This window comes from Oryzias latipes, chromosome 21, assembly GCF_053564925.1.
Source record: "Oryzias latipes strain Hd-rR chromosome 21, Olatipes_Hd-rR_3.1".
Taxonomy (NCBI): Eukaryota; Metazoa; Chordata; class Actinopteri; order Beloniformes; family Adrianichthyidae; genus Oryzias; species Oryzias latipes.
The window spans coordinates 23,898,387-23,925,892 of record NC_136257.1 but is presented as its reverse complement, the minus strand read 5'-3'; the positions used below and the strand labels follow the sequence as shown (position 1 = coordinate 23,925,892).

Genomic DNA, 27,506 nt, shown 5'->3' with positions numbered 1-27,506 from the left:
TATGTTAGGTTGTGATGTTAAAAAGAAAATATGGGTTTGTAAACATCTTGATGTTCTATTTTTCATGTTTGACCTATTTCACTACCCAAATAAAAAAAAAAAAAAAAAAAAAGAATGTGGGGGGGGGGGCTTGGACATCACTGCCAGCAAGCAGGAGATGTCCTCTCAGTGCCCTAACCGCCAAATTTAACTGGACCTTTTATAACACACACGCTTTACCCAACAGCAATATACACTCCAACACACCCACACACCAAACCAACACGCACACACCACACAAGGAAGGTGGGTTAATGATCTTCTGTCCCCTACCCCCTATCTGGTGGGGGGAACCAGGCCCTTGGCAACAGCAGCTGTGCCCCTTAGGGGCTGGTTTTCTCTCTCCATACTGGGAGAAGGATCCCTTAGCAAGGCCATAAGCCAGGGATCACATCACATCTTAAGCTGGGGGTGTCCATGTCACTGCGGTGTGGGTTCTGGTCCTTGCCCTCCAGTGCTGGTCTTTTCCAAAATTCCAACAGTGGCTGAGCCTGGTTGGGCCATGTTTACAACTCTCGTCAGGGACCCCCACTTTCATTGGGTCATCCTGCTAGGCGGGGGAGGCGGTCCCTGCCTAGCTCTCTCCTGGACCTCCCGTGGGGTGGGTGGATGGCTGCCTGTAGCATGGGGCGGGTCTCCCTGGCTTGTGCCCAGGGTTGGGGTGCAGGGATGCTCAGAACTAGTGAATGGTGGTGGGCTGCTCATTTGGGGCTGGGAGTGATTTCCCGGGGTGGGCGCGTGTTTTAACTTTATCCAAACACCCCTAAATGTGGTGTATTTGTTTTATTCTACTGTATTGTAACTTATAAATTACAGTCTCTTACTTATGATGTCACTACTGCGATATGAAGGTTGGTGGCGGTTGGTGGCAGTATTATGTTTATGATCTACATTTACGTATCATTATTAAAGTACTACTAAAAAAAAACAAAGCATGTATACTGTTCTTCAGTGCCTGATGAGGCATCCCCCCCCTTCTCCTGACATTACGCGCACTTTGTTTAATTGATGTTTTGCTACTCTGCATAAATGCCTGTGAACCCATGACATATTTGACAGTAATCTGACAGGATAAACTTGCTAAAAAAAAGGGTGTATTTAAAAAGAAAGAAAAGTCATATTCAAAACAGTTATGTCAAACATAAAACCAAATGTTGTATTCATATTTTTTGCAAAGATGTGCCCAAAATATTAATATGTGCACAATTGTATCTTTATGGATACATTTTTGACAAACATCTTACACCATATGTCCTTTAGTCCATTTTCAGGTAACAAAATATACAAGGTTTGGGTTCATGGCCATCCATCTCCCCAAATCTTAATCCCCATTGAGAACTTGAGATGGTTTGGATACATTCAAATGAGGAACACTGAATTTGTTGGTAAAAGGATGCTTGGGTAGGAGCTACCAGGGAAGAGGCCATAAGGAAGACTAAAGAGTATGTTCATGGATCTACAGTTGTCAAGGAAGACTTGAGAGTGGTTTTTGCAAACAAAGAGAATGCAGAAGATAAGGTTAAACAGAGGCAGATGACAACCTCTAAAGGAAGCAGCCAAAAGATAAAAAACAAGAATAACATTTGAGACTAAAAGTATTTACAGCTAATATCCCCTCCATGTGGAGGTTGGAGTTGGGATTTCCGATAAAGTCAGCTTCTTACCTCAATAAAATAAATTGATATCTTAATAATTATTTACCAATACAAAGATGGGTGGATGAACATAGGAGGGTCTACTGGGCTCTTGAATGCTGAACTGACTCTTTGATAGAAAATTTAAACTTTAGTCATTCTACTCACTCACTGTTGAATACCCTACATGTCATTAAATTAAAATAAAGCAATAGCAAGCCCTAGCCAATAGTTTTTGTACTCTGTACCAAATGGCAGCAAATGCAGTGCATTCAGCAGCTAAACAGTAACCATGAGTCATCAACCTAATGCATCAGTATCTTAACACTTGAATTTTCCTTGAAAGCCTATCATTTGTACGAATTCCATGCTATACTGTAGATAAATGGTAAAATGGTAAATGGCGTATACTTATATAGCTATAGTTACTACAATGTACTGTAAACAGATCAAAATACTTTTTATAGCTTTTTTGACATGGCACAAGAACATTTACAGACTTTTGACCATTCATAACTGCATTCTTACCACACGGCATGGTTGAACATCAGATGAGGCACTGCTGAAGTCCTCAGTATTAAGTACTTCAAAGTCAGACTCCACAGCAGCAATGGGAACAGTAACAGTCAGGCTTGGGTTGTTGATGAAAGACATAATGGAATCGTTGCTTTTGCTGTTGACTATGTACTTGTCTCCACTTTTGTCCACTCCAGTCAAATTAACATTGCTGTTTGTATGAAAGTTTTTGAGGGTATGGTTGTGAAGATCATTTGTTCCAAAAGGTTTTTTAAATTCACCCAAAGACTTGTCTTTAGTTTTTTCCTTTTTTTCTTTGTGACAATTACTGTTACAGATATTTTTAAGGAATGACTTGATGAAGTCAAAGCCCCTACAAATCCGTTTTATTGCAATCTGCAAGTTGTTCAAGTCACTGTCCTCTTCAATTGCTGCCAAATTGTCTGCACTGAAAGAACTTAACAGAAGAGCCAGGAACAGGTTCAGCATCTGTAAAATATTGAAAGTACAATTAACATTCAGTCTATTGCTATTAGAAATTAGAATGTTGCATACAAATGATCAACAAAAGCTAGACTGAAAGCAACTTGTAAACTTGAATTGTTAGTAAAAGATGAAATGTACCACAAGATTTCCAACAACCATGACCATCATGTAGACAATGAGGCACTTAGTTACTCCAGCCACTTCCATGCAGTCCCACATGGTCTCTATCCATTCTCCACAAAGCACTCGGAAGACAATGAGGAATGAATGAAAAAAGTCCATCATGTGCCAGCGAGGTTTTCTGTCCGCTGAAATTTTACTGACATTATACCTATATTCTCTTTCAAACAGCTGCATGCCCACAACAGCAAAAATAAAGACAATAATGGCCAGCACCAGAGTCAGGTTGCCCATGGCTCCAACTGAATTACCAATTATTTTAAGAAGTGAATTGAGAGTGGGCCAAGATTTAGCCAACTTGAACACTCTCAGCTGTGAAAAGAAGGCAAAAAAAAAATCAATTAAAATTCTTTGTACCGGAAAAAATTAAACAACAAACCAGTAATTACATGAAGTAAAAGAGTTGTGTTTTTTATACTGTACTTCATTTTAAAGCTTTGTAAACTTGCTTCTTTTTGTTCATAAAGATATTGGAGTTAGTCTATATTACATTTATACTGTTCTCAAATGTCCTTTGTAAAATAAATGGTTTTGTGATTATGGGTATTTCTGTCGGGAAAATATTAATAAATCATGCTTTCTTTTGAGAAATAAACTCACCAGCCTTAAGGATCTCAAAAGATTGATCGAAAAACAAAGCTCCACCAAACTTATAGTGACAATGATTCCATCAAAAATATTCCAACGCTCTTGAAAGTAGTAGTATGGGTCCAGTGCAATGATCTTAAGCACCATTTCAGCTGTGAAGATGCCAGTGAAAACCTATACAAAAACAATAAGAAAAAGCCTTAACAACTGGACATGCTTTTAATACTTAACTGTTTTTGAATTACTTACTTTATTTCCAATAGATAGCATTTTCGTAAACTCGTCCTGCATTGGATGGTGCTCCATAGCCATAAACAAAGTATTGAGAACAATGCAGATAGTTATAGTTAGGTCAGCAAATGGGTCCATCACTATCAGCTTGACAAACTTCTTGATTTTCTGCCAAGCTGGACAGCAATCCCAGATTAGGAAGTTTTCGGCAAACTTGTACCAACAAGGTGGGCACTTCTTTCTCGACTCTTCAAGTTCTTAAGGAAAAACACAATATATGTTAAAGCAACATCCTAAAGGAATAGACTATTCTACACAAATGTTCTGTGGAACACATACCTTCCACAGTGCTGGTTATAACACTAACTAGGCTTTGTGCTCTTTGTCTTGCCTCTGGACCTTCCAGGTAATCCATTAAATCACTGTAAGCTGCACTCGGTCGCCTGTATTGTAATTCTGTACTGTTCGCCTAGACACATAGAGGATTTTTTAGATAAAAGAATTTCTCTGGAAAAAACCCTTAATATACACATCCACAAAAATATGTCACCAAGGTAATATTAGATCTCATTAAAGTATATGTCTGGTTTTAATATTGCCAGAATAAATTAGTGTGGCCAAAGGTAACACTTAAGAGTGATGGTCAGTAACTAGGAAAATCTTGTGGTGTCAAAGACATTGCTTCATCCTTTATGTGACAGTGTAAAATTAATAAATGTCTTTCGAGGGTTTTAAAACTAAATACTGCAGAATAATATGGGATAGTTTTAGCGCTTTTATGAATAGTTTTTTTTAAGTAACATTAAAAAAAGGTTAAACATTTAAATATAACAAACCTAATTTTCTTAGTAGCCAAGTTGCACAGCAGTCATATTCCTTTGGTTATAATCAAAAGGGTAATTGTTTCAAATTTTACTTCAACCCTAGTAATGACTATCCTAGAAGCAAGACTATCCTGGAAACACTATTATCCTGGAAGCAAGTTTGTTGTCTTTTTTATTATAATAATAATGGACATGCACAGATGTGGACAAAACTGTCAGTACTCCATTGCTATTTAAAGAAAATACATTAGTGTTCATTTAAATAACTTAAATCTGATATAAAGAAAACAATGCATTAAAATGTAGTCAAATTCAAACAATGACAGTCTTAAAAGACCCTTAGTTCTGTAGACTTTACTATTAGCATCAATTTCTTTCTGGTCCTGGCTGGGAGAATTCTTTTCGTAACTATCAGTGCGGTACAACCAACGAGCACAGTGATACAGATTGAATTATTACAACCACAGTAGGTTTTTCTTTAATCCACTGAGCAGTAACAAACATTTTTTTCTACATCTAAAGAAAGTATTTTGGTCTTGCTTAACAATCATAACAAAATAACAGTTGACACTACAATTTCACTTAAAAGACAACAAGTGCAGTGTTCTACCACAGTTGTTTAAATTCCTAATTGGAATTTAATATAAAATACAAAGCAAAAAAAATAAAAAATACATAAACATTTTAACTTGGTGAATGCAATTTCTAAATTGACCATATCAAGAATATCTAAGATCAGCAAGAAGGTTTAGAATTGACAAAGAATTAAATAAAAACGTTTAAAGTCTGATAATAAACCGGGATCCCGGTTGCATAATTAGATTGGCAACCAATGGAGCATGCACTGTTTACTTTATTCAACAAAACCATATTGTCCCAGATTTCTGTTAAATACACCCCATTATGCGCAGGCATGGGGAGTTATGATTATTAACAGGAAATTAAGCTTGAGCACCTTAAACAGATATTAATATCTTAAATTTTTTAAAATTTCTGCATAGTTTTATATTCTGGTTTGTAAAAAGCTATTGATAGAATCAGTAGGGGTAAACGAATTAACTGAAATCCAAAAGTGAAAAATGAACATTTGTAATGCTTCAACTTCTGAAGACATTACGTCATACCTGGAATGTTACTTAAGCAATAAAAAAAGGAAAATACATTCTTACATACATTTTTTGCAGTCTGTAATAATGTGCTGCATGTGATGTGAATAATGATGATGACAAAATGACCACATGAATTGGGGAATCGAAGAGCATTTCTTACATTTTCTTGGCTGAAGGTCTTATCTAGTGCCACTTTTGACAGAAGGAACCCCACAGGTGGTGAACTCCTATCCTTTTGAGACATACACCCATTGCAGCCTATAGAGCTATGCTTGAGGCCATCGGGCTGAAGTAAAAGAGGCGGTAAGAAGAGGCATTCGCTCAAACTGCTGCTGTGTCGATCATGAAGATGATGAGACATGGATCCACTCCCACTCCGATTTTCCTCAAAAATGCTGTACTCATCATCCGCAAACTCGTTTTCTGAACTCAGATCCTGTATTTGGCTTTGGAAGCTGAAAAGACTGGTCTTGCTGTATCTTCTGGAAGAGATCAGGGCTCCACGAAAATTCAGAAAGGACTGGGAATAAAAGATATTCTCCAATGGAAACATGAAATTTGTTGGTCACATGGAGGATACAATGATGATGTCAATGATCTCGGTAAAAATAGAATGACTGTGTTTTAAAATAAAGAAGCAAAATGGAAGTGATTGCTTTCATAAGGAAGTGGCAAACAAAAAGATGATGATTTGTAAAGTGTGAGAAAATGATGATCTTAAATTTTGTTATATGATGAAGCAAAAAAGATGGCCAATGGTCATATTGATGATTGAAAGAAGCCACACTGAAACATGACCTGATTAGTAATGAGAATGGAAAAGACATACGCTGATGAAGAAGAAGAGAGTGATGATGAAGATGAAATCACAGAATGTTTACTTTTAATGGCATGTGCATATATATATTGATGTACATGAAAATATATGACAGGGAAAATGTCATGAAATAATATTTTCATGACATTTTTTATATCTTGAGGAAAAAGCTTTGGATTTCAGAACTAATACTGTTTTTTTAAGAATTTTGTAAAAGAATGTGTTTGATTTCCTTTTCTTGTGACAGTTTTAAAATCTGTATTATTTGCAATGGTCATCATATCAGTTTATTGTTAATTTGTATTGTATATTTTCTAAAATATACTACAAAATACAAAATTAAAGGGATTCATGGAGCAAAGACTTTAAAACTTCAGATTTCGAATAAGTATTGGAAAAAAAACAGCCACTAGATTTTATAAACAGTGTATACTTAGAAATGGTACTGCACCTGATGTGTGGTTGATGATTTCAAGTCAGAATTGAGCAGGTTTCCATCTGTTGTCAAGTGGCTGATCTCTTTCTTCAGGCTGTTCAATGAATTTGATTTTGGAATCTCAGAAACCTCCTTCCTCTCTTCCTCTTTCTTTTTTTTCTTCATGTTACATCTTTCCTTGGCACTTTTAGAAGTCAGATTTGAGGTGCCACCTGTGCCATCACCTTTGTCACCGGGGTCTTTACTTTCTGCTGTATTTGCTATTGCCTTAATGATGAAAGACAGCACAATGGAAATAAAAAGTTTGAAAAAATAGATGATTCTTACTCTGATCACCAAGTGTAACTAGAATGACTGGAGACAAAGACAGACACAAAGAGGGATTAATAAAAAACAAAGCAGAGACTAAATTTGGACAAAATTGCTGCTTCAATTCTGAATGCAACCCTTTTGAAAAACAGACATCATTTTACAGGGATAAGGTGATTAAAAACGTTTTTGCGTATTCTACTGCAGTCATAACAAACCTTCATCCACTGCTAGATACAGGATTTTTTTATCTGGAAAATGTTGCAACCAAAAAGCCAACAGCTGAATTTAGAGAATGGGAAAAGTCACAGGGCTAATAGGTTTTACAAAAGTCATTTGGTTATTTTATTTTCTCTTTAAAGACCCACTCCAATGAAAACTTTGTTTTTTGGTGTCTGTAACATGTTCTTGTGCCCTTTTTTAATTATGGATGACATATACAGTAAGCTTAAAACTGCTTTTCTGAGTATTTCTTTATTTGAATCATTGTGAATTCTGTTGGAAAAAGCTTGTAGGTGTGATGGAGGTGCTGCAATTGGTGACCACAAGCTCCCTGCTCCAGTCCATAGTGATGTATCCCCTTGTAGGCAAATAGATCCATTTACGTCTTTGTTTTGGTTGTTTGGGCTTGCATCTGGCACAAAAATTGTACGGCTGGATAGCTCCAGTATTGCTCGCCATTTTGTTGCACAGGTAATGATTGGGGGCTTGAGGAGCTGTAGCATGAGCGTTTAAAAAGAAGGATGTTGGGAAGCAGAAGCAGGCTTACTCTGTGCCAACAGTCACGCCCACAACTTAGAGGTGAATTTCTGATGAACTACTGCCGATCTGCAGAAACTATATCCTAGAAAATAACCGTTTTTTTTTTTTAATATTGGCTTAAAACGGCATAATCATAATGACAAGATCGGCAGGAAAGTTTTTACAATAGATCAAAAGATTATTTGAGTGGGACTTTAATACAAATACGTAAAATAACTTTATTTAAAAAGAACATTTAAGAAAATACCAGCATCAAGTGTTCAACTTCCAAGTCAAACAAAATTTTACAGCTGGTAACTTTGCAAACTTCACCTGAACTACACCTCAGTTCTTTCCCTTATTGAAAAAAAATATCAGTCTAGAAGTTAAATAACAGGTAATTCTGGCGGTCTGGGTAGAGTCTACAATTTCCCAAATGATGTTGTCTAACTTCTTGCTACTACTTATTATTAACCTCTTAGGTTTTTTTTGTTTTTTTTTGTTTATCGATATAATAGGATTTTCAGCTTAAAAAAATGTTGGAGTTTCTCATATTATACTCGTTTTTTTTTTTGGTAGAATTATTTTTTTTAGATGTAACAGTGAAAGCTTACCACTACCTGATTGCTGTTTAACATACCTGAACTTCCTCTTGCTGTTGTTTCAGCTCCTCGAGCATGGCCTGAAATTCTTCCTCCTTTTCTTTTGCTTCCTTGATGTTGGTCTGGCTCTGCTCTTCATAGGCCATAGCCACTACAGCCAAGATGAGGTTGATCAAGTAGAAGGAACCCAGGAAAATCACCAAGACAAAAAAGATCATGTAGGGTTTCCCAGAAGCTCTCAAAGTCTAGAAAAAATGCAAACAAAAATGTGTTATTCTAAAAGACACTGGCAAACTTTCTAGATTATTTTATTAAAAACATTTTTCTATCCACACTAAAATAAAACTCTATTGACAATTAGCAAGTTTTATACATCACTGTTCTGCATCACAAGGCCTGGTTTGCAAATTTACCAAACAGTAGGCTGCAAATTGTGGGTCCAGGCAAAGAGCAGGTTAAAGATTTCCATCAATTTTTCAAACCAACTGAACCCAAATGGGATTCAGCGGGTTCTGGAGCCTATCCTAGCTATTGTTGGGCAAAGGTATACCCCAAACAGATTCCCAGTCTGTCACAGGGCCACACAATTACACAATTTAGTATTACCACTTAACCCATAAAGCATGTCTTTGGAAGCTGTATAGTACTTCCAAAAAGATATACACATGCACAGGGAGAACATGCAAACTCCACACAGAAAGGAACCAGTTACAGGGTATTCATACTGTGAAGAGACTGTTATACACCAACTAAACCATTGTGCAGCTTTTCAACTTATGTTTGCATATCCACGTACATTTTTTAAACTGAACGTTTTTTAGGCAATGTAATACAAATTTATTTTATATAAAAAAATCATTTTTGTTCATTAACTTACTTTTTTCTGAATTTTAATTATATATTTATGTCGAATTAGTTAAGATATATTATTTCTCTATCCACATTATAAACAGAAGGAACTGGCTTTAAAGCAAAATTTCTAAAAACTCTATACTCAAGTTTTTTCCATTTGTAAGCCCTTGGTATTGATAGTGAATTTGACACCAATATCTGACACCACTTCTAGCTTTTATCAAACAACTCAAAGCTTGTTTACCTTGATCACAATAGTACACCCCTTTTTCCTTCTTGTCAAAATGCACCTGCAGTGGTTTGAACTGTATATGAACAAAATCGTTTGTGTTTTCTCTTTGACCTCATTGTAATGGCAAGAATCCCTTTAATTGTCTCCTTTCTAACATACTAAAGCTTTATTCTTTGTCTATTTGAAAATGAAAAAAACACACGCACATTTTAGATGAACAATGCAAGGGTGTGCCCTGTGTCTTTTTGAAATATCCTATTAAATCTATTAAATGTGCCTGCAATTACCGTAGGATTGTCATAAAAGCATATAAATCCCTAGAGACCACTTCCTTATGCAAAGAAAGGTGCCTCAAGAGGAGCACTCATAATTTGAGAGCATGGACAGTGTAAAGAAAAAGGTTTAAAAGTAGATAAAGCAAAATAAACTAAACATGTATAGATCCAAAACAGAGGAACAAATGGTGCAGAAGTTTGACTAATAAATGCATGACATTTGCTGCTAAAACAAAAAAAGACGCTGAGACTTATCCAGTGAACCTTGTTGAAAGTTGGTCTGGTTCATCCATATACTCAAAGTAAACAAGAGCATAATTAGTCTCCTATACTGGACAATGCAGCAGGAAATGTACAATCTGTACCAGTGTTCTGAACATCAACTCTAAAGTATTTTGTTTTTAGCTATAAATACTTTTACAAGGCTTCTGTCCATTTTTTTTAAGTTGTGAGGATCAGTGAGTGCTTTTAATTTTATAATTTTGGTATTGTTCCTTTAAGTGCTTTATGTCATGTATAGTTCTTTTATACACATATGTTTACATTTTTACATAATGTTGAGTTATGCTAATCTTATGATGTTAACAGCAATCTTTGGGTAGCAACGACCACAGCTGCTTCTGTTTTTGGTTAGTTAATTTGAGTTTATTTAGGAACAAGTTCCAGTATTTATTGCTAGATTTGCTGTTTTGAAGCCTTTTTGTTACTGTGTTTCATGGGTTTTCCTATTCGATTTTGTCAAGTTAAAGTTTTATAGTTTGGATTTTTTTTAAGTTGTGTCAGTTTATTAAATTTGCCAAGTCTAATGGGACAACTTTCACAGAGGTCAAGTTCAGTTTATTCATTTCTTGTGATTTTTCGTTTCTTTGCACATACCTGTTGGTAAAGGTTTTCCCAAAAATCTTGGGTCATCAGTCTGAACAGGGCGAGGAAGGCCCACCCAAAGGAGTCAAAACTTGTGTAGCCAAAGTCTGGAGTGCTTCCAAAAGACACACATGTGTAGCCTTCTGGACACTTCCTGAGTAGGAAACCGTGTTGTATAAATGTAAGTCGCTCACTGGTAGGCAGTAAAATTATTTAAGCATTGAATAATGAAAGCGATGCTTTTTGTGTGTGCACAATATGTAAGGGGGGGGGGGGACTTACCCAGCATAAGTGCTATTTCCACATAGCAATGGATCTCTTTTGCCAGAAAGAAAATAATGATTACCTGAAACGACACCAAAAGAAATATGTTGAAGTTTGGTTCCTCTCTACAGGAAAAAAATTATTTTCCTTACATTTAAAACAGTATTACTCCCTCTATAGTGATGTTCTCAAAATGCAGATTTTTCCTCTGTTCTGTAGAATGTGGCATAAATTCTGGCATAAAATTAAAAAAAAAGACTCCACAAAAGAAGCATTGAAAATTCAGTTCCACACTATGGAATACGCCCATAAGGTAAAGGAACTGATCATTGGCCATGTATTGCTTCATGGTTGAAGAAAAAAACAGATGATCAAGAATAATACCACATCCAAAATATGGTCTTTATTCTGAATATTTTAGATACATAAAGGTAGTGATGTCTTAGTTAGAGTTAAAGTTACAGTCCCATTAGTTGTCAGCCATTCCTTTAATTTGCAGTCACAGTTTGGAAACCATTTATTGATTTAACATCAGAATCCAGCCCTTGATGCTGTGTATGGAACCAGGACGCATTGGATCTCACTTTACATCTTTAGTAGAGCCTGGCTGTTTGGATTTGGAAGTCTCAGAGTAGACACTCCACCTCTAAGCCACTGAGCAGGCTTCTTCTGTTCTGTTTCAACAGCAGCCACTGAAGAAAATATTTCCTACTTTCTAAAGATTTCTGCTCTCATGCGTTACCTTCTTGCTGTTTTTGAATTCACTTTTGATTGTCAAAAGTCATTATGGAACTCTAAAAACAGCTCACACTCACACAAGAAGCAAAAGCACACATATCAAAGAATAAAACAGTCCTTAAACATAGTGGAGATTTTTGTTCACAATGTTTAGTTACAATGCAAAAAAGGTAGGACGTTGGATCAGTAGAGCTCAACTGACTATTTTAATATTTGGTGAGTAGACTTGCTTAACTTTAAACGGATCACATTTTTTTTCTTTTTAGGTTACGTCAGATCCAAGGTAATGCCAAATTTGGTTGATTATTTTTTCCTAAAAAAAATCTAAGAAATATAGAAAGGGAAACTATTTATTTGACATTTAATTTAAACTTTCAGGACACTATTAGGTACACCTTGCTAGTACTTAGTTGGACCCCCTTTGCCTTCAGACCTTCAGAACTGCCTTAATATTCCATCGCATAGATTCGACAAGGTGCTGGAAACATTCCTGAGAGAGTTTGGTTCATATTAACATGACAGCATCACATAGTTGCTGCAGATTTGTTTGGTGCACATTCATGGTCCGAATCTCCCATTCCACCACAACCCAAAGGTGCTTGGTTGGGTTGAGATCTGGTGACTGTGGGGTACAGTGAACTCATTGTCATGTTCAAAAAACCAGTCTGAGAGGATTCCAGCTTTATGACATGGCACTTTATCTTGCTGGAAGAAGCCATCAGATAATGGGTACTCTGTGGCCAGCCTACTCAGGTAGGCTGTGGTGTTGCAACCAATGCTCAGTTGGTAGTAAGGGGCCAAAAGTGTGCCAAAGAAATATCCCCCAAACAATGACATTACCACCACAAGGCAGGATGGATCCATGCTTTCATGTTGTTGATGCCAAATTCTGACCCTATATTCAGATGTCGCAGCACCAGTAGAGACTCATCAGACTAGGCAATGTGTTTCCAGTCTTTTTGTCCAATTTTCGTGAGTCTGTGTGAAGGGTAGCCTCGGTTTCCTGTTCTTAGCTGACAGAAGTGGCACCAGGTGTGGTCTTCAGCTGCTATAGCCTAACTGCCTCAAGGTTGAATGTGTTGTGTGTCAGAGATGCTCTTCTGCAGACCTCGGTTGTAACCACTGGTTATTTGAGTTAATGCTGTCTTTTTATCAGCTGGAACTAGTCTGGTCATTCCCTTCTGACCTATGGCATCAACAAGGCATTTCCACCCACAGAACTGCTGCCTACTGGATATTTTCTCATTTTTCTGACCATTATCTGTAAACCCTAGAGATGGTTGAGAATGAAAATCCCAGTAGATCAGAGGTTTCTGAAATCCTCAGACCAGCCCATCTGGGAACAACAATCATGCCACGTTCAAAGTCACTTAAATCGCATTTCTTCCTCATTCTGATGCTCAGTTTGAACTGCAACAGATCGGCTTGACTATGTCTACATTCAGTTGCTGCCATTTGATTGGCTGAATGGAAATTTGTGATAAACAAGTAGTTGGACAGGTATTTGTAATAAAGTGGACAGTGAGATGAGTAGGTGTTTGTTACTTACTCGTGCTATTTGCATTTTCAATAAGTATTCTCCAGTACTCGGTTAAATTCTCTTCAGGAGTAACATGTTCTGGTTGGCGAACACACTTGTTTTTCAGATGACCCATAAACAGTTGCAATCCCACAAGTGCAAAGACACTCAAGCAGAAAACAGTCAAGATCATTACGTCAGTGAGCTTCTTCACTGACTGGAAGAGTGCTCCAACAATGGTCTTCAAGCCTGAAAAAAACAACAAACCAAGTGTTATTCATACTTAGGAACTTCATCTATTTGTTTACTGAAGAGCAGCATTGGCCACTTACTTTGTAAAGACATAGTGTATTGAAATTAATAATAATAATAATCAATTGGATTTATCTGCGCTTTTTTTGACGCTCAAAGCTCTTACAATGTGACCATTATTCATTCACTCCTCATTCTTACTTGGTGATGGGAAGGTACTAATGTAGCCACAGCTGCCCTTGGGCAGACTGACAGAGGCGTGGCAGCCAGCACATGCCTAAGACCCCTCTGACCATCACCGGGACATTCATACACATTCACACACTCTTGGAGCCACACTGGAGGCAAGGAGGGTGAAGTGTCTTCTCCAAGGCAAAGGGGGAATCAAACTGCAGACCCTTCAAATTTTGGCTGACCAATAAAACCCAAAATCAAAGCTAAGCATTTTCTTTTACTATTATATAATTAGTGAAGAGGGAGTACACAGTGTTTTAAATTTTGGCTTAATTATCTGTTTTTTCTAAAAATGGTCTTTGGGCTTCAACCTAAAAGGAAGTTTTAGGTTGAAAAGGGTTAAATGAATCAAAGGAAGGAGGTGGTAGACTGATCATTATCTACATGATTATACTGCTTACCTGGAATAACTGAAATTGCTTTAAAAGCTCTTAGCACTCTGAATGTGCGAAGAGCTGATAATCTGCCAAAATCTGCAAACTCATTTAGATACCTGCAGGAGAAAACAAGAGCTTGAAAATACTTACAAAAAGCAAAAGAAGTTGGTGATATGACTGTTTAATAAAACTACTTATTCTCAGTTAACTTGTGCTCAACCAAGACAAAAAACATAATTGACTAAAATAATAAAGTACACATTTTTTCCTTAAATCACAAACAAAACCATTAGTGTATGTTAAAACAATATAGCTACAATGTAACTATATAAATAATGCATAATATGCACAATATTTTTCTCTTCTTTCTTTCATTGCTATGGTTTCACTGAACCCTAAAGGGAGTAAAAGCTACACAGGTGGGGTAAACATACTTACAATTCTAGATGAGTTGAGTTTTTCACGTTTTTTTTAAACAACTTCGGACTTTTTCAAAAAAAAAAAAAGTTAAAATATCCTAAGAATAGAAATATTTTACTTACGCTAAAACAATAACAGAGAAATCCAGCCAGTTCCACGGATCTCTGAGAAATGTGAACTCCCCTAAACAGAATCCTCGAGCTAAAATTTTTACTAAAGATTCAAAAGTATAGATGGCTGTGAATGTGTACCTGCAGGGGGAAAATAAAATTACTCTGCATTGTTAAAAAAACTTGCAAATATTTGGTTTATTTAGAGCATGTTTGTAAAAAAAATTTTTTTTGGTATTAATCCAAAACACTCACTCTACAGGCTTTGTCCAAGTAGAATTACTATCAGCACTAGAAGATCTAGTCATAAGTGCACAGTTGGTGAGGATGGTGCACATGATCAACACATTGAACAATCTGCAGGGTGCTGTCAAGGAATGTTAATAAATACACTGCAGAAGCAAAGTCCACAAACGTTCTACATTCAGCCCTCAGGTAAAATGATCAACATTTCAAAGACTGCAACAGAAAGTCATCACTTTTTCCCTCATAAGTGTCGCTGGGGGGTTTAATAACACAAAATGAGAAAAGTGTTCTTATTCTCTCAGTAATACTGAAAGAAAAGATAGAATCTAGTTTAGAATGTGTACTAAAATAAAGGTTGAAGATCCAAGATCAAAGAACCATGACAAATCCACTGATCTGGAAATGCCCTGACTATTAGACTCAGCTCTTTGCATGTAGGATTAATCCACAAATCAATTTATATTTATGCAATGCAACCAGATCGATCTGTATGAGGCAAGCTGTCAATCGAAATGACAATTATAAAATCTGTTAAAAATAAAATAAATCGGTTATAATCTATATTGGAAAATACTTTTTGGATTGAGGCATTGTAGGTTTATTTTACTACAATGTAAAGAGGACCAAGTAACATCACAGTGGACAACACACATGTGATGGCATTACGATCCAATGCGAAATTGAAACACTGAATTTAGCAAAGACATGAGACCATCCAGTGTGGTAGAATGTTTGGATCATTTTGATGTGGAAAAACAACAGTGGGCTGAACTTTATGAAACTAAAATGTGAATTGATTTGCCAATAATTCTTGTTTACTTGTTTTTTTGTACACATATTTAATTCCTTTTGAGAGATACAAGGATTCTGGAAAAATTTACCCTCACTATTCAGTACCCAGGTATTTCTCTCTGAGTCATACTTGAATTTTTGGCTAAAGATGTCCTGGATTGGTTCCAGGACATGGTTCCAGACTGAATTGGATCATACAAAATGAACCAATATCGACTATAAATCACACTAGCAGCCACAAATTAGGATATGAATTGAATCGTGGTTAAAATGAATCGTTACACCCCTTAATTGCATGTCATTGTACCTTTAAAAAAAACAATGTAAACAAGCCAGTTTCTCAATGTGTGACCCATCTTAAACCATATTAATTCACAATCAATGTCAACCTTGTGTAAAGGATATGAGTGAACCAGAATCTTGATTGATAATCTTCTAATCGGGTTGAAGGGACCCAGGAAGTACAAGGCAGGAGCAGCATTGAAGCGAAAAATCATCTTCCTTTTATTTAACACTATAAAAGTCTGAAAAAGAAAAAAAGATTTTTGCATTGACACAACAGGAATTCTTTTAGGTCTTATTGCATTTACGTAGAGGCGATGTGAGAATGAGTTTTTCAGGTGAAACAACCAAGAACATATCAAGGGAGAGGCAGGAAGAACTCCTTTACATCAGCTATTATCACAGCTACTGTCAATTTACATTTAACTCTGAGTCCAATCATATTTTGATCTGTAATGCCACTTTTAGCCAAAATCCCAAAAAAACTTTGTAGTTTCTAGGACATAGTCTCTGCAGAACAGCAGTTGTTCATTAGAATTTAACCTCTGAGTTAGGGCTGGGTTGAAGAAATCGATTAATCAATCTGAATCGATCCAAGCTTAATAAATCAAAAATCGATCCATAAAAGTAGAGATCAATCTCTTTCCTTTTCCGGTGACCTCACACAAAACAGCAGTAAAGTTAAAGTTAGTTAGCTTGATCCCAACGAATAATGGAATTCCCTATAGGACTGCTACTGCTAACGCTCATTTGACTTAAACTTACATCGCTGAATAAGTGAACAGCTTTATATACTCACAGGCATGATTTTTTCGAACTCTTTCAAGGAAACTTTTTTTTTTTAAGTAGCCATTTGAGGACCATTTGTGCAAATCTTCTTGAAAAAGTGTAATGCCACAGCTTGAGCTCCACTTAGAGGCCCAACTGAAACACTCTCAGAGGCAAAACACAACAATCTGCACATTTTTGTTGGAGTTTCTCCTTTTTACTATTTTACAGTATGTGAACTGTATCAGATGAATACAAATATCCTCAAACCATATATAGATTATTATTCTATGTCTAAATGTGTGAATCGAATTATATCAAGTGGGTGGAAAAAAAATCGAAAAAATTAATGACTTGAGCCGATCCAGGCTCCGCTGAATCAAATCAATTCTGGAAATGATTGGTGATACCCAGACCTGCTCTGAATTGTAGACTGTTTCGCGCAGAGCAATCCCACCCTGGAGCAGGGAGCTTTGCCCCGCTCAGCGTGTTTTCTGTGTCACAAAAAAGCTATTTTTCAAACAGCATTTTTTTCTTCTGCTCCTGAGTCACAATTTGAATAAAGAAATACTGAAATGCAATTTTGAACTAAAATTTCATTATATATGTTCATCTGTCTTCAGAAAAATGCCACAAGAACATGTTAAAAACACCATAAACACTATTTTTATCGAAGTGGGTCTTTAACCTGACACCCTACTGATAGGTGAGTTATCAGAAAGTATTTAAAAAAAACTTCAGGCAATAGAGGAAACAATATCAGAGTTACAGATTTAGTTCTGTAAAACGTTATGTTTTTTTTCTCAATAACTTCACCATTTGTGAACGAAAGTTTGGCATGTCAACCACTGATATGATCAAAGAATCCACAAATGAGTTTGGCCGTGCCTAATCAGTAAAGATTTGGCTTTTAGAAATTGAAAGGTGGTTGAATGCTTCTCTTAGTGTTAGTTTAAATTTAGGAAGATATAAATCTTTCTACAATACAGTTAATATGCAGCACAAGCAATGAGCCTTAAAAGACTGTTTACTGGCTATCAAACGACAAATCATCCGTCTTAATGTACGACCATTCAACCCACTGAAATATGGCCATCCGTGAATATGTTTATGAAAGATCCTTTAAAGACAAAAATATTGTTTAAAAATTTTCAAAAAATTTCAGTTTCAAGTAAACCTAACCTACTTTCTGATTGTAATAGGCGGGATCCAGTTCCTCCAGTGGTGTTGAGACCAAGCCATTAGGAATGTCCCCATAGAGAATAGGCAGGGGCTTGCCTGCCATCAGATCCCGGTTGGGTTTGAAGTCTGTCTTGTTTTTGCGTTTTTTCTTCTCTTCCTTAGGTTTCTTGGCATTCTCCTCTTCAATCCGTGCTTCAATGGCTTTGAGGGACTCGCGGGTAAACAGACGCAAGCTTTCTGGATCTGGTGGTTGATAAAGTTGTGCCATCTTTTCATCCTGCAACTTCAGGGTAAGTACTCTGTCTTCAATGAGAGAAAAACCTGAAAAGTAAAAAACAAAGAGATTTAACCAAAGATCAGAAATGTTTTCTTTCTTCACCCTTGTCTAATTAGTGGTCCTGAGAGAAGGTAAGAGGTAGGTGCAAAAAGTGCTCCTATGAGGAAGCAGGCCTAAGATCTCAGCAAATCCTTACACACTTTGTTAAAATTAGGTTCATTTTAAAAATAGAACGGCCCTTCTGTAGATCGAATGAACTTTTTGACATGACAATGATCGATGTCAGGTGAGGTACTTGCCCCCTTCTACCATCCTTCAAGATGACTCGAGCCTTTTTTATTTCCTTCAGAGCAGTGGGAGAAAAAGATCCATCCTCTTAATAGGACTGGCTAGTGGGATGTGTTAGGAAGACCTATGCAGTATTAAATATGTATGCACTTCAGAGTGCACTGCATATTCTACCACAGTGACTGCGCTATGAATCAACCATCTTAAAACTTCAAAGAAAGTTGTTTGTTTCTGTAAAAGATTAGCATTTTCAAAAATATTATAAACACATTATGCTCTAAAGTAGCCATAAATAAAGATATATTTTTTCTAATTAATTAAATCTTATGATGTATTTTCTTAACAGTAATAAGTCTATAACTAAACAAAGTACAAAGGCTGGACGTTTGGTTAATTTGATACGTATGACCATCATTTTCACTATCTGAGAAAACAGTGGTGAAATGTTTTAAACAAACACATTCGACACTTAAAATGTAACTTAGCCATTCACAAAACATCCCATCTAACGTACAGAAAAGCGTCATATTCTGTACCTCTTGCTATATTTAAACGAATCCAACTTTTAGATAAATTATAATTCTTTGGGCAACTGCTCGTTAAAACAGGAGTTCCTATATGTCATGTTTTATGCATCAATACTGATAATGTAGCAGCTGGCCTGCTCTAACAGGTCTTCACTTATGGCTCCCACACAATACACAAAGTACATCTTCAGAAACTCATTAATGAAAAACCACAAATGTTTAACGGCCTCAACACATAATGAGATCCAAAACCTGAGAGCCAATTTGAAACCAGAGGATACTCATCCATTGTCAAATTGTAAAGTTATAAAGTTGCACTTTAGTTGGATTGGCTAGCCTGGGACCAGAGCCACAAATTTCATTTCACCCTGTGGTGGAATGATGGTAAAGATCCTTGTAATCCTTGAATCCATTGAAATTATAGCTGGATCAAAGAACCATTATTTTTAACCCCTTGATGCCTACTTCCAACAATAAAAAAAAATCCTGTTTTTGCTTTCATGTAGATGCTAAATTAGGGTAATTTTAAAGCCTAAATTGTAAAAATATTATAAACAGTAAGACTGCAATTAACAGAAAAGAAAGTGTGGAGGTATTTGTGCAGTTTCTTTAAAGCTAACAATAAAATAAGTGTTTTTTTTAATTGAAAGTAATATGGAATCAGGAAAATGTGAAGAATAAAGATAATAATAAGTTTACAGACATGACAATCCTGCTGTGCTGAAAAGACAAAAATGTTCAGATGGTTATAAGAACTTCCCTTGGTTCACTTTTAGGGTATAAAATTGAAAGGAGGACAGATTCCTTCTGCACCGCACCTCAGTGTTTGACCCAGCACGCCCCACAGAAGCTGCTTATGATCACAAGTGCTATAAATTTTGATGTTAGAGGAGGTATTGATTTATTTCGATCTTGTGTTATTGTAGCTTATTTGCTGAAAGAGATAGAATCAATGTTTATGTGCTCCATCTCTCAACGCTCACATCTCACCACGATAACAAAATCAGGTCTCAGACCTCCTCATTCAGGGCGTTGGCAACACAGCTCATCACACAGCTCAGTGGAATCACTCTATATATTTTACTGTTTGCCTCCTCACTACAATCCAGATAAAAGGCAAACAGGAAAGTTTCATCTCTAATTTCCAGCAATCTAATCATAATAATGACCCTCAGGAAAACAGGAAGTCATCTCAGACATAGTCTGATAATTGCTGTCATGCCCAATACATTCTAAAATGTTCTGTCTATTCTACAGTCCAGCCAGAGCTCAATAGTGCAACAAGAGAACAATCTTTTTTTTAAAACAACAAACAAAAAAGCCTTAAAACGTTCAGAATTAAATTAAACATGAGATACAACTGTAAAAGTGTAGAATAGCCTAGATCAGGGACACTTCACAGATATAAAATAAATTAAAGTATTACTAGATTTTGCCTGCAAAAACGTCCACATATGATCTCCAAGAATAAAGTAAGATTATTTAGATGACTGTGGAATAAAATTATTATTTAAGCTTTTTTTTAAGTGTTTACAACTCACCATCAGTTTTCTAGCTGTAGCGATGGAAAAAAAGCCAGTAGAAATGGGGGAAAAAGCCGTGGGACAGTTTCCGCAGTTTCCGTTTTAGTTTTATTCCTGCGTGGAGTGACTCTTTTCCACGACGTTCACGAGAGAAAGAAGAAGCTGCGCGACAAGGAGAGCGTCCGCCCTGCGAGCAGCTGGGAGCGCAACTAACTGAGCAGCTTCCGGGTGCTCCTGGGTCCCCAGACAGAGGGGCCAGGACGGCGGGTGTCCGACTCAAGGTGTCCCCGGTTATCCGTTATCGTCGAGAAGAGGATGCTAAATTTTAAAACCAAAAGCTGATTTCAGCTTAATTGATCTATGAATTCGAGCTGGGTACCTCCTCCCCCTCTGTACGTGGGTCGTCGTGCGTATACTATGTGTGGGCGATCAATCAACCAATCAATCAATGTTAAAGTAGTGACAATAAAAACAGATAATATTCTAACTATTCTAAATAAACTTCAATTGAGTGACACAATTCATTGTGTACTTGTGACTGATCCTCTGAGAGAGCTGTGAGAATCTTGTTTTTTTATTTTATTTTTTACCATTTGGTCATGTTTGTTTGTCCGTAACTTTTTTTTGATGTTCGAATCATTTTTAATTAGATAAATAAACATTTTTTGTTTGTTAAAATTGATGCTTCCCCAATTTGCAAAGTCAAGTTTTGGAACCCTTCGTACAGAAGGTGCCATCTGGTGGACACAATGAATAGCAGCATGTTAAAGTTCCCTGATAGAAAACAATTAAACACAAATTTATTCTCCACTTTAGATAAATATCAAGTACATTTATGTTAATAACTATATCATACCATTTTTTTATTCTAATAAGACAAATCCAACTTTTACTTTTTTGCTTAAAATGTAAATATTCATGAACAAAAGAGCATTTTCTTTCTTTTTTTAAGCCTTTGGCTCTAATCCTGTTCTAAATCCTTTAATCCCAAATTTCCATCAGTGAGTAGATGCATAGTAACTCATTCCTAGTTCCTAATTGAACACAGCTCAATCTTTAGGTTATTATTAAGGTTTATTTGCACAGATGTTCCACTTTCAACTTTTACGCACAGTTTATTTAGTTTACACTCGGAAGCAAGGCGGAGCGGAGTTCTCCTCAGAGCGACCTTTTTTTCCAGGACAAAAAAAATGAATCGTTAAAGTCTTTTGACTTTGTTTTTGCGAGTTTAACGTCAGATGTGTGAGAGTTCACACATCACAAGCGGATCCTCCAGCGTGATGGCGCAGCAGCAGGTAGGAGCGCGAGGCTGTCAGCCTGAACTTTAATATCGTAATAAAATTATCATAGACTATATGTATTATTATTTTCTTTTAGGGAAACGATGGAGAAAGAGACGCATTAATTTCTCCAGAAAAAGCTTCTCGGGAGTCAATAAATTCAATGATAACCGCGTCTTTTAATTTCATCAACTCTATCATAGGATCTGGAATAATAGGTATGTTATATTTTAGCTGGTTGTTATATTCTCTGTTATTTGAAACGAATTCAAAGGAGAAATGGTTGAATCTCACATTGATTTCTCTTAATGTTGTTTATTTTGGCGCAACAAAGAGCAACTTGCACGCGCAGCCCCGCAGCTCTGCATCATATGACTAGCGCCTGTTGCTCTGTCAGCTCCCCGCATTTAACTCCTCAAGTTCCCAAACCTAAGTTTTAGGAGAAAAAAGAATATACATTGTTCCAAAACGTTAAATTTTAGAAAATATTATTTGTAAGATTTTATACTGTCTGTTTTTTTTATTTGTGTGGGAAAATATTTTAGATTTTTTTTCAAATGCTTTTTCCTTATTTCCTGATTTATTATTTTGACTAATATGAACGTTTAAACCCAGGTTTACCATATGCACTTAACCAGGCAGGACTGCCACTTGGTTTGGTCCTTCTGATTGCTGTTGCGTGCATCACAGGTGGGTATAAAGAATATTTATTTTACCAAGCAGGATTTTCCAAATTTAAGAACTCAAGTAAAAAAAAATAAATAAATAAAATAAAACAACGAGTTGCTATGTTTGTTTAATGGCAGATTACTCCATTGTCCTACTGATCAAAGGAGGAAACCTATCAGGCTCAAACAGCTATCAGTCCCTGGTGCAAAGCACCTTTGGTTTCCCCGGATATCTGATTTTATCTGTCCTGCAGTTCCTTTATCCTTTCATTGGTAAGTTGCCCAAACCATTCCTATAATTTGATTTGTTATTGATGAAAGGCACCAATTTTATTCACATTTCCAGGTTTTGTTTGTTTTGTCATGCAACACATTCCTATTTTGAATTTCTGTAATTCTGATTTGATGTATTTTTATGGAGAGCAAAATCTTTTTGTATGTTTAAATTTAAATTTTATTTATTTATTTTTACTTATAAAATGACATAAGAGTAAACACTTACTTTATTTCTAACTTTGTAAAACATTTAAGTTATTTAAGTTGATTTATTCCAGAATAATATTTTCTGTCGATTTTTATTAATATGTATGAAAAAAAAAACAGTTACGTTTTAAAAGTCTAGTTTTAGTATGTTCAATTAAGTTTATTCTGTTCAGCCTGCGACCTTCGGCATGTTTTGGATTTTGGCCTCTTGAGCAATTGAGTTTGACACCCCTGCTATAGATCTTCTGATTAGTCATCCATGACCATGCCTCTCCATTTCTCCCCTAAATGGCCCTTTTTCATCAAAATCACAGTTGCTTGTGTTTTGCTCACTACCATGTAGGGCTCAGAGATGATCGGGTCAAGGGTCAGCCACTCTGCCTCCAGACCCTGAAATACTCTCCTTCCCTGCATCTGTATTTTGGAACCAGTCTAAAAACTCACCTTTTAAAAAATAAATAAATCAAAAATAAAAAACAAACAAAAAAAACTCACTTAGTTCCACTTTCATTGGTCTGTTGCTGAAATGACCAAGTGTTTCTTGCTCCTGAATAAAATATACAATCTTTAAAATCAATTTTTGGTTTTCTATCCATTGAAATGTGGTGTCTGGATAGTGGTATTTCTGTTTGTTCTCATTTTTCTGTCAATGCAAAGAATAAATATCCAGAGCAGATGGATTTTATTCATACATTTTTTTCACCTTGTGATTTTCCTTAAGCCATGATAAGCTACAACATTACAACAGGTGACACCCTCACCAAGGTGTTTCAGAGAATCCCAGGAGGTAGGAGGACTTTACATGCTTACAGGTGGATTAATGCATCTTTTTACTTAATGGATGTTATTTATAGGGGATGTCTTTACTCATTTTATGTCTGCAGTTGGTCCAGATCACATACTGGCAGAGCGTCACTTTGTGATCTTGCTCTCTACCTTCCTGTTCACTCTGCCACTATCTCTTTATCGAAACATTGAGAAACTTGGGAAGGTGAGTTTGATGGATGCAGAGCTTCTTGTGGGATTTAAAACATTTTAATGCAACATGTGAAAATAATTGCTACTAGGTGTCCTTCCTGTCCATGGTGCTCACACTCACCATCCTCATCATTGTGGTGATCAGGGCAGCTACCCTTGGACCCCAAATGTAAGATGGATTATCCTGCCTTTTGCCCCTCATCCTTTGTGAATGCTCACTCAAACGTATAGTTCTACATCTTTGTTCTTTTCTATAGCCTTCCTACAGAAAATGCGTGGACCTTTGCAAAATGGAATGCCATTCAGGCAGTCGGTGTGATGTCTTTTGGTGAGACTGCAAGATTCTGATAATGAATCGAATAAGTAATGGTTACGATTTTCAGTGGAGCAAACCTAAAAAGAAATGTTTATGTCAGAAAAAAAGTATTCAAAAGACCCAAAGACAATACTTTCGTATATATGTACTTGGTCAAGGATATTAGAAAATATTACTTTGAGCACTTCCTTTTTAGACAAAGGAAATGTCTGAAAGGCAAAAAGGCATTTCGATTGTCAGTCAATAGTGCTTTTAAATAGTAAAAACATGTGGCCTGAAAACTTGTGAAAATACTTGTTTTGGTTAAAGGACCCAAAAGCAGGAGCTTGATAGAAAAAAAAAGACAAAACCCAACTTGAACACAAATTTAATTAACACAAAAATCCTAAAATAGGAAAAGTACCAATCACTACCTGTGAGCTAGCTTAATTTTTTGTAGAATAATATCAATAAAAACTCTGGTATGCAAAGACTTCTAAACATATTCACAGGATCTAAATGCACTGCTATTTTGTCAGCTCAAATCTTCATGGATATTTCATAACAGCCAAATGGAAAATTACTTCTGAAGCCACCTAAAAAAAACTAAAATTTCTCCTGCTCATGATTTCAAATGTTTTATTTGAAATCCATGGTCACTGCATCCCTTAGATGGCTTTTTTGATCATATAATGAAATAGGTGTCGACGTGGTAATTTGGCAGTTTAGTCCAGTTTAACAGTAGAATATTGGTTTATCATGGACAAAAAAGCACAAGGCTAAATTGCTAAAGCAGATTTATAAGTCAAGGAGAAAAAGGAAATATTTTCTTTTTTCAGAGAATCTGCTGGTGGGGTCTTAGGCATTGGTTCCACTGAGCGCTACGGTCTGGTCCGGTCTGCAATTTTAAGCATTTTCATTATAAAATGGACCCATTAAACCATACCAGACTGTACATATTTGGGCCCCCATTGGTTTTCAGGTCCATAGAAAAATGGAATGGAAAAGTTAGGCAACTGTTGTCACATGATGAAATCTGTTGACTGGCGGAAGGTCATTATGATAAAAGACAGCCCCAAACCAGGAACAATGTTCCTGGCTGTATTCCTCTTTGCCACCAGCAAACAACATTAAGTGACTTGTATATTTAAAAAAATCAAAAGCTCAGTGGAAAAAAAAAGCTGCTGGATGACCTCCATTGTTGTTGTTTATAGCTTCACTTTTGCTGTAGTTGCACTACTATGATGCAAAGCTACGCAATTTGGGACGAGACTAGGTTGACCGTGACGGTCCAACTTTGAGTGGAAACGCTCACCTGAATTGCCTGCACCATTCTAAACCGTATTGCTCAGTGGAAACAAGGCTTCCAGCCTGAATGCTATTTGTAAAAAAAAAAAAAAACAATGATTGGGAAGATCTCTTTAGCAAAGTCCATGTCTCTTTTTTTTTTCTCTGCATCAGGAACATGTGCTTCTCAGTTACTCACTTCAGTGAATTTATCTTTGGTGTTTTGCCTTGTGTCCCTCTAGCTTTTATATGTCACCACAACAGCTTTCTGATCTACGGCTCTCTAAAGGAGCCCACCTTAGCCAACTGGTCTCGTGTCACACACATCTCTGTGACCTCAGCCCTAATAATCAGTGCTGCATTTGCTGTTGCTGGCTACACTACATTCACTGGCCGCACACAAGGTATCAACACTCAAACTCATTCATTGCATATCTCTTTTTGATGTTTAATATTTTGCAAGTTTTATTTTCTTAGGGGACATATTTGAGAACTACTGCAGAGATGATAATCTGGCAACATTTGGCCGTTTCTGCTTTGGCTTGAGCATAATAACTACATTTCCACTGGAATGTTTTGTTACACGAGAGGTAAGGAAAGCCCAAGTTAAGAATCTACTTGCAGAATTATGAATATTTAACAAACTATGACAATGTTTACAAATTCCAAATTTTAGCGTCACTAACTCTTTCCTTGGGAAGAGTTTCAAATCTTTTTTTTTTCAGTTTTCTTCACAAATTGTAACTACAATTTTTTCTATTTTAGGTGATTTCAAACTTGGTTTGCAGTCGAAATCTTTCAAATGCTGAACATGTGGCTGTTACTATGCTCATTGTTGCAGTCTGCACTTCACTATCTTTGGCTTACGATTGCCTGGGAGTTGTTTTGGAGCTAAATGTAAGTCATTTCTGCTCTGTGAAGTTATTTGTGTACATATTACTTCCATGTTTGAGGACAAACTGTTGTCATTTCATCATTTTGCCTTTCAGGGTGCCCTGAGTGCCACTCCGTTGATCTTCATCATCCCATCAGGGTGCTTCCTCAGACTCTCCTCTGGCCGCTGGTTCCAGGGTGAAAACCTGATTGCGTCCATTTTGATAATAATCGGGTTCTTTGTCATGATCACTGGGCTGATCTTGACTGCACTCTACCCCCAAGACTGCTCACATGGGGTGGAGATGTTTTACTGTGCTGATGCAAACATCTCTGTTACAGTGCCACCTTAATGTGAAGAACATACCTCAAATAGAGAACTCTCGTACAATACTTGGCAAAAAAAAGAAAGAAAAGTAAAATGAACACTTGAGGATTGTTGGGATAATGGTCTTTATACTTTACAAACACTCTTTAAGTGTGAAATTTTGGTTGTTTTGAACAAAGCATTTGTTTATTTGCTTATTTAAATGTCTGACCTCTTTGTATTAGAGGCATTAAAGAATGGGAATCAAGTTAAATAGCATAACTGTGGATGCACGTTGAAATCTTTAATACACAGCTTCCATGACAAATGTAACAAAAAACAATTTATACGTTTGATGCTTGTCTATAATAATATTAAATACATATGCATGTCTTGTTTTTGTATATCCAGTTTCTGGTTAGTTTTTTTTTTCTTTCGTAAACCACATAAAATGGAATGTGGAGCATTTCTGTTTCAGCTTATGCATTTGCTGTACCAACTCATAAAACGGCTAGACCTGATTATTAGCTCATTAGTAGCAAACTTAGGAATGTCTTTCCACTTTAAATTAAGTCTGATCTCAAACTGAAAGAATTTTGTTTTCAGCAGGTGGTTCTTATGTGTGTGTAGCTGGACACGACTGGGGGAAAAAAAAGAATCTAAACGTGACAAAACAAAAACAAGTCCAAACCACTGAGGAGCAAATAAGATGAGAGTACAGGAACCGATGGGGATAACTAAAAACTCATATATACATTTACTAATACTACGAAATAAGTGAAAAAAAAACAGTTGAAATGG

General features: G+C 36.4%; 2 protein-coding genes across 4 annotated transcripts in view; one reads left to right on the top strand and one right to left on the bottom strand.

Moving 5' to 3' along the window:
- The window catches only part of scn1laa (sodium channel, voltage-gated, type I-like, alpha), a 33,330-nt gene extending 15,143 nt beyond the window's left edge, over positions 1–18,187 (bottom strand). The window contains exons 1-16 of one of the 2 annotated variants that reach the window (XM_011489902.4): positions 17,924–18,187; positions 16,093–16,211; positions 14,905–15,006; positions 14,662–14,790; positions 14,144–14,235; positions 13,287–13,505; positions 11,018–11,081; positions 10,748–10,889; positions 8,551–8,757; positions 6,876–7,127; positions 5,768–6,127; positions 4,014–4,143; positions 3,693–3,931; positions 3,456–3,617; positions 2,814–3,167; positions 2,202–2,678 (exon numbers count right to left, since the gene is read on the bottom strand). In XM_011489902.4, coding sequence (XP_011488204.2) covers positions 2,202–2,678; positions 2,814–3,167; positions 3,456–3,617; positions 3,693–3,931; positions 4,014–4,143; positions 5,768–6,127; positions 6,876–7,127; positions 8,551–8,757; positions 10,748–10,889; positions 11,018–11,081; positions 13,287–13,505; positions 14,144–14,235; positions 14,662–14,790; positions 14,905–15,006; positions 16,093–16,211; positions 17,924–18,187 — 3,312 coding nt within the window. The remainder of the gene's footprint in view (positions 1–2,201; positions 2,679–2,813; positions 3,168–3,455; positions 3,618–3,692; positions 3,932–4,013; positions 4,144–5,767; positions 6,128–6,875; positions 7,128–8,550; positions 8,758–10,747; positions 10,890–11,017; positions 11,082–13,286; positions 13,506–14,143; positions 14,236–14,661; positions 14,791–14,904; positions 15,007–16,092; positions 16,212–17,923) is intronic. The other variant, XM_078939275.1, reaches the window with a different exon arrangement.
- On the top strand, positions 18,096–27,109 carry slc38a11 (solute carrier family 38 member 11). Of its 2 annotated transcripts, XM_004081736.5 has the most exons (12): positions 21,558–21,829; positions 21,912–22,032; positions 22,430–22,504; positions 22,621–22,755; positions 23,687–23,752; positions 23,850–23,956; positions 24,033–24,112; positions 24,201–24,271; positions 25,768–25,929; positions 26,003–26,115; positions 26,291–26,422; positions 26,515–27,109. In XM_004081736.5, the coding sequence occupies exons 1-12, from the start codon at positions 21,773–21,775 to the stop codon at positions 26,749–26,751; spliced, it is 1,356 nt and encodes a 451-aa protein (XP_004081784.2). In that variant the 5' UTR covers positions 21,558–21,772; the 3' UTR covers positions 26,752–27,109. The 2 variants fall into 2 exon arrangements, with proteins under 2 accessions (XP_023806573.1, XP_004081784.2); XM_023950805.2 differs by lacking the exons at positions 21,558–21,829; positions 21,912–22,032 and adding an exon at positions 18,096–18,209.
- The last annotated feature ends 397 nt before the right edge of the window (positions 27,110–27,506 follow it).

What these genes read in the sequence shown, in the direction of transcription:
- slc38a11 (XM_004081736.5), top strand. Translation starts at nt 21,773, where the DNA reads ATGTGTGAGAGTTCACACATCACAAGCGGATCCTCCAGCGTGATGGCG. An exon ending in GTTCCTTTATCCTTTCATTG is followed by an intron (nt 22,756 to 23,686) that starts GTAAGTTGCCCA and finishes ATTTTCCTTAAG; the next exon opens with CCATGATAAGCTACAACATT. An exon ending in AGTCGGTGTGATGTCTTTTG is followed by an intron (nt 24,272 to 25,767) that starts GTGAGACTGCAA and finishes GTGTCCCTCTAG; the next exon opens with CTTTTATATGTCACCACAAC.